This window comes from Coregonus lavaretus, assembly GCF_964263955.1.
Source record: "Coregonus lavaretus genome assembly, contig: HAP1_SCAFFOLD_1482, whole genome shotgun sequence".
NCBI lineage: Eukaryota > Metazoa > Chordata > Actinopteri > Salmoniformes > Salmonidae > Coregonus > Coregonus lavaretus.
The window spans coordinates 18495-25513 of NW_028161393.1; the positions used below are offsets into that span (position 1 = coordinate 18495).

At 50.5% G+C, this 7019-nt stretch overlaps 1 protein-coding gene across 1 annotated transcript; it reads left to right on the forward strand.

Moving 5' to 3' along the window:
* Positions 1-5169: 5169 nt before the first annotated feature.
* LOC311120736 (histone H1-like) lies at positions 5170-5834 on the forward strand (the record flags this gene model as incomplete). Its single annotated transcript, XM_084195312.1, has 1 exon — positions 5170-5834. Exon 1 carries the CDS (start codon positions 5217-5219, stop codon positions 5832-5834), a length of 618 nt encoding a protein of 205 aa, XP_084051438.1. The 5' UTR covers positions 5170-5216.
* Positions 5835-7019: the final 1185 nt, after the last annotated feature.

The window sequence follows — 7019 nt, forward strand, 5'->3', positions numbered from 1 at the left end:
GGTGTGGAGGGGATAGTGAGGAGGGTGGAGAGAAATTTGAGGGGGAGGATGAAGGGAGAGGAGAAGAAGTGGGGGCAGCATGCTGCTCGGGAGAGGTGGAAGGGGGGTTTAGGATTAGTGTAGAGGGGGGGTTTAGGTTTAGTATAGAGGGGTAGGGAGGAGGGTGTGTTTCTTGTGGCTGGGTAAAAAGGGGAGGGAAGGTGCTCCCCTGAGGTGTATCTAGTGTTATAGTTTGATTTTTGTTTGGTTTCTCATAGTCCTATGTGGCTTAGCCGGTATACATGATGTGATTTCTATGTTTATTTTCTCGTAGTCCTAGGTGGCTCAGTGGGGTAGAGCATGGCGTTTGTAGTGGGTTCGGAACCCGAAGCCGCCCATATGTAAAATGTATGCAAGCATGACGGTAAGTACAGCGTCTGCTAAATGGCATAGTGTAGTTTTTTCTTATTATGATGGGGTTGTTGGTTGGTTAATAGTGATGGGGTGGTGGAAAGAGGAGGGTGAGAGGATACTGGTGTGAGAATGGTGTGGCGTGATGCAAATATTGTATTGTATTGAAATTGAATGATTTATGATGTATGGTTTTTGTACGTTTTTAATAAAAAAAAGGCGGCAAGGGACTCGGAAAAGGAGGCGCCAAGCGTCACCGCAAAGTTCTCCGCGATAACATCCAGGGAATCACCAAACCCGCTATCCGCCGTCTGGCTCGCCGCGGCGGCGTGAAGCGTATTTCCGGTCTGATCTACGAGGAGACCCGCGGTGTCCTGAAGGTGTTCCTGGAGAACGTGATCCGTGACGCAGTCACCTACACCGAGCACGCCAAGAGGAAGACCGTTACCGCCATGGACGTGGTCTACGCTCTGAAACGTCAGGGACGCACCCTGTACGGTTTCGGCGGTTAAACGCACTCTCTTCGGAACCTCAACACCCCGACTCGAACCCAAAGGCTCTTTTAAGAGCCACCCACATCCGCTTCAAAAGGGCCCATTCCATATAGTGTTATTTTTTTCTTCAGTATGCTATTTAGTAGGAAAGTATGAGCCACTTCGAGTGGACAGGGAGTATTAATTAGAGGATTCTAATGTCCCTTCCAGTTTTAGCGCACAGAGGGAGGCCTATATCTGACAGTGGCAAAGTGTAGTGATGTTGTGATTTTGGGTCAAGCAATAGTGGCATTTGGACAACATAAAGCCACCACGAGTCGGTAGACGTGGCTCGAAAAGAGGGGGACAGCGCGCACACACACACACACACACACACACACACACACACACACAGTCCAAAATGCGAGCCCTATGTCTGACGGTGCCAAAGTGGGCAATTCTATCACCAGCATTATTTGGCACAACAATCGTGCCATTTGGACAACTATCAAAGGCCCCCTTTTGAAACACACAATCCCCCATCGGTCACAGAGCATAGGCTATAGAGAGGAGGGAGGGGGTGAGGACCCGCGCGCCCCCTCAATTGTCTTTGTTCGGGAAGCTAGCCTCTGAGCGGAAGGCTCTTTTGAGCACTAGAGCTCCACTGGGCAAATAGCAGGGGCGCCTACGAGCAAGCAGGGGAGTGTCCACTGCCGCTGACTTTGCTTAGCTTCCTCTTCATAAGACGGGTAAGCGCCCTTCACGCCCTCATTCGTTTCTGAGAAGCAACGAGATATCATCATGCCCGAGCCAGCAAAGTCAGCGCCCAAGAAGGGCTCCAAGAAAGCCGTCATCAAGACCGCAGGGAAGGGCGGCAAGAAGCGCAGAAAGTCCAGGAAGGAGAGTTACGCCATCTACGTGTACAAGGTCCTGAAGCAGGTCCACCCCGACACCGGCATCTCCTCCAAGGCCATGGGAATCATGAACTCGTTCGTGAACGACATCTTCGAGCGTATCGCCGGAGAGTCCTCTCGCCTGGCCCACTACAACAAGCGTTCTACCATCACCTCCAGGGAGATCCAGACCGCCGTGCGCCTGCTACTCCCCGGTGAACTTGCCAAACACGCCGTGTCCGAGGGCACCAAGGCCGTAACCAAGTACACCAGCTCCAAGTAAACAGCGCATTTGGACTGCTCTACTAACCCAAAGGCTCTTTTAAGAGCCACCCACTCTGTCAGTAAAAAGAGCAATTCCATCGCCACCGAATGAATGCGTAGGTAGGCTGCGTTACATTGTAGGACCGCGGTTACATTGTATCAATGTTTAACGGGCGGCATGCGCCGGCTCGGAGAGCGGCTACATTGTATCATTTCCCCCGCCCGTTCCAGCGTAGGGGTTTAGCGCGCCTTTTTTGTTGTCTTTGCACGCTGAACAGTAAGCCATGTTTGTCGGCCTCCATTCCAGGTGAAGGCAATGTAAAATGGCACCATTTGACAAAGGGTGTAAACAAAAAAAAGCAGTCTGTTGGGTTTGATTGGAAAGAAATGCCTTTTGTCGTTTATTGAGCGGATAGTCATTTTGAGTCGACTTCCTGAATCGGTAGGACACGGACGGAGTGAATGGACGCTCCATCATTGGACTATACCCTAATGATGTGAATGAGAACGATAATGGCAAGAATAAAAAGGGGGTGAATAATCCCGTCTAGGAAGAATAGGAGTAGGCCTATATATATATATATGAACGTAGCCCTTTTTGCCAACGGGTCATTTCCGGTCCAGGTCGCATCATACATATATAGTCCCCTGTAGCTCAGTTGGTAGAGCACTGCGCTTGCAACGCCAGGGTTGCGGGTTCGTTTCCCACGGGGGGCCAGTATGAAAATGTAGGCACTCACTTAACTATAAGTGGCTCTGGATAAGAGCGTCTGCTACATGACTTAAAATGTCCATGTAAAGTGTAGTACATTTGAGTCACGTAGCGTATTTTCCTTCCTACTACACTCACCAGGCAACAGGATAAAAGGCAGTGGCTTCCACGTGACAAAGTGGGGAGCGAACGGCCCAGCGAGCAGACTTGTCTCCGTTCAGAATAAAGTCATGTGGCCCGCGGAAGGGGGCCACATAAAGTCATGTGGCTCGCTGTCTCTCTCACTCATTCACTCACTCAGTCTCTCTCTCAGTCTCTCTCTCTCTCTCACTCACTCACTCACTCAGTCTCTCTCTCAGTCACTCTCTCTCACCCACTCACACACTCTCTCTCTCTCTCTCTCTCTCTCTCTCTCTCTCTCACTCACTCACTCACTCACTCACTCACTCACTCACTCACTCACTCACAGAGAGAGTGAGTGAGAGAGAGAGACTGAGTGAGTGACAGAGAGAGAGACTGAGTGAGTGAGTGAGAGACAGAGAGAGAGAGACTGAGTGAGTGAGTGAGTGTGAGTGAGTGAGTGAGAGAAAGAGAGAGAGTGAGTGAGTGAGTGAGTGAGTGAGTGAGTGAGTGAGTGAGTGAGTGAGAGAGAGAGAGAGACTGAGTGAGTGACTGAGACTCTCTCTGTGAGTGAGTGAGTGAGTGAGAGAGACTGAGTGAGTGAGAGAGAGAGAGAGAGTGTGAGTGAATGAGTGAGTGAGTGAGTTAGTGAGAGAGAGAGTGAGTGAGTGACTGAGTGAGAGAGAGAGAGAGAGAGAGAGAGAGTGAGAGAGAGAGAGAAAGTGTGTGAGTGAGAGAGAGAGAGTGAGTGAGGGAGAGAGACTGAGAGAGAGAGAGAGACTGAGTGAGACTGAGTGAGTGAGTGAGAGAGACTGAGTGAGTGACTGAGAGAGAGAGAGAGACAGAGAGAGAGAGACTGAGTGAGTGAGTGAGACACTCTCTCTCTCTCTCAGTCTCTCACTCTCTCTCTCTCACTCTCTCTCTCTCTCTCTCTCTCTCTCACTCACACACTCTCTCTCACTCACTCACTCAGTCTCTCTCTCTCTCTCTGAGTGAGTGAGAGAGAGTGTGTGACTGAGTGAGTGACTGAGAGAGAGAGAGAGACTGAGTGAGTGAGAGAGAGAGAGAGTGTGTGAGTGAGTGAGAGAGAGAGAGAGAGAGAGAGTGTGTGAGTGAGAGAGAGAGAGAGAGAGTGACTGAGTGAGTGAGTGAGTGAGATAGTGAGTGAGTGAAAGAGAGAGAGAGAGAGAGAGAGAGAGACAGCGAGAGAGAGACTGGGTGAGTGAGTGAGAGAGAGTGTGTGAGTGACTGAGAGAGAGAGAGAGAGAGAGTGTGTGAGAGAGAGAGAGAGAGAGAGAGAGAGAGAGAGAGAGAGAGAGAGAGAGAGAGAGAGAGAGAGAGAGAGAGAGAGAGAGACTCCCTCTATCTAGGCCTATATCAACGCGCCATAACCCATGGGGCGCCAGCCTCCATAGCGCCAGCCAGACACCAAGACCCACAGACACAAAGACCGAGGCGAGTCACGCTGCGGAGTCAAGCAGGTGAACAATATATTAGTAGAGACAGCCAACCTACCTACCTACCAGAAGACAACACACAATCTCACTGTGTAGAAATAGTAGGCTACAAATACAACAACAACAACACTCACACTGCCAGTGCACAAAAAGTACTAATACAATAACACACACACACACACACACACACACACACACACACACACACACACACACACACACACACACACACACACACACACACACAGTGCAAGTAAGCATGTAGTAGGACTGTTTATACCATGTGGATCCTGTACATACGACGAATACAACCTGAAACTTGAGGTACAACACTAGTCTCAGCCAGGCCTCACAGGTGCATGTGTTTTAAGGTCCCCAAAAGAGCGCTTCTTTAAAACACCCCTGACCACATCAGGGGACCCCAAACCCTTTGATTCCCTTGCCAGACATCTCGGCTCACTACACAACAAGTGCTGCTCGCAATCGGATGCACTTTTAGGCCATTTAGGAGACAAATAGCACAGGTAAACCAGTGCGCACCGCTCCACCCGACAGTCGAACGGTGAGGTTTTGAGCGAGTCGCAACAAAATGCACGGCCCTTCCGCGGGCCACATGACTTTATTCTGAACGGAGACAAGTCTGCTCGCTGGGCCGTTCGCTTTTGGACCAAAAACACGGCTCCGTCTGTGACTTTTGGGCCGATATAGGCGAACAGAAAACACAAGTGAAAGAGCATTTGGCAGGCCCAGAGAAGCCGAGCTGGGTGCCTTGAGTCTACATGGTTCTCATGTCGCGTTTAAGGCCAGCCCCCTGCTCGGTGTGGAGCTTCAATAGCGCAGAGCAGCGTCTACAGCAAACTTCTCCTCGCAGACCGTGTGTGTGTACCGGACCAAACGACAGACAGACATGGCAGAAGTCGCACCAGCATCCGCCGCGCCGGCCAAGGCACCCAAGAAGAAGGCAGCAGCCAAGCCCAAGAAAGCGGGACCCAGCGTAGGAGAGCTCATCGTCAAGGCTGTGACCGCTTCCAAGGAGAGGAGCGGCGTGTCCCTGGCCGCGCTCAAGAAGACGCTGGCGGCAGGCGGCTACGACGTGGAGAAGAACAACTCCCGCGTCAAGATCGCAGTCAAGAGCCTCGTCACCAAGGGCACCCTGGTCCAGACCAAGGGCACCGGTGCATCCGGCTCCTTCAAGCTCAACAAGAAAGCTGTCGAGGCGAAGAGGCCCGCCAAGAAAGCCGCAGTCCCCAAAGTAAAGAAGGTGGCCGCCAAGAAGCCCGCCGCGGCGAAGAAGCCCAAGAAGGTAGCAGCCAAGAAGGCCGTTGCCGCAAAGAAGTCCCCCAAGAAGGCCAAGAAGCCCGCTACACACAAAAAGGCCGCCAAGAGCCCCAAGAAGGTGAAGAAGCCCGCCGCAGCGGTCAAGAAGGCGGCAAAGAGCCCCAAGAAGGCTACAAAGGCAGCCAAGCCCAAAGCCGCCAAGCCCAAGGCAGCCAAGGCCAAGAAGGCAGCCCCCAAGAAGAAGTAAACCTATTACAAACAGTGTTCTACTCGACACATGTTGTACCACAAAAGGCTCTTTTAAGAGCCACCCACCTCTTTCCATAGAAAGTGCATTGATTTCCATGTACTACCTGTCGTGAAAAAGAAATTACGCACACTAGGCTACTTTTACGCTCACAACATTGTCCCACTCTAGGTGTGTGCGAAGGGAGAGGCATATACTAGAGGGCTAAACACGCCTAAAAGCTACGTATTGCACCTTTTCGTTGCCTGAAGTCTAGCTTCAATGTGTGTGTGTGTGTGTATATATATATATGCAACCATATATACAACCGTCTGGCATCATCCACTTCCTTTGGACTATAGTAGCACAGTAAAATGCTTTACAAAGGAGGGGGAAAAGAAACGAGTGATAATATAGGCCGAATAGTTACAAGAATTGTGTTCAGATGAATAATTGACACTATTAGTTGTGTGTCATTAGTTGCCTTGAATGCAGTCCAGAAGAAACATTGCATGCCAACTTACTTTGAAAGTCCCATGTTGCAGTGCTGCTGAGAGACTCATGCAGAGGCCCAAACTTTACAGTGGAGCACGGAGTCCATCTTGTGGTTAAATTTGGGTACTGCACACCATGGTTATTTGCTCTTTAGGCCAGCGTTTCCCAAACGCGGTCCTGGGGTCCCCAAGGGGTGCGCGTTTTGCAAATTGCGCCGATCCGTTGTTTTTTTAATCTATAATAGTCAAACTCCACCAAAACATTTGCTACCATCAGGAAGTACAAAGGCAGGATCGGCGCATGCGTTGCTGTATTCAGCACCGTTGTATGGACAGCGCTTGTGCTGCATCTCCACTCACGACACGGGTAATAGGGGAGGTCCGTGGTGCTGAAATGGACAGGGCCTCTGCCCAGTTGCCAAGGGGCATTTCCCGTTTGGGGGACTTTTGACACGCTATAGGCACAGTTGAGTACACCCCTCATCCAATAGACCCCAGCAACTTCCTTTTGGATCCACGTTTACGGTATAGGGGATGCATTTGGGACATACCTTACGTCTCTGACCTTGTCAATATCAGCATTTCGCTCTACTTACCGTGAAGTGACATCATAATAGTAGTACATTACAGTATACGTTTGCGTAAAATAGTACCATTTAAAGGGAGCATGTCAGGGTCAATTACTGACAAATGAGAACACACTAATCCTCAG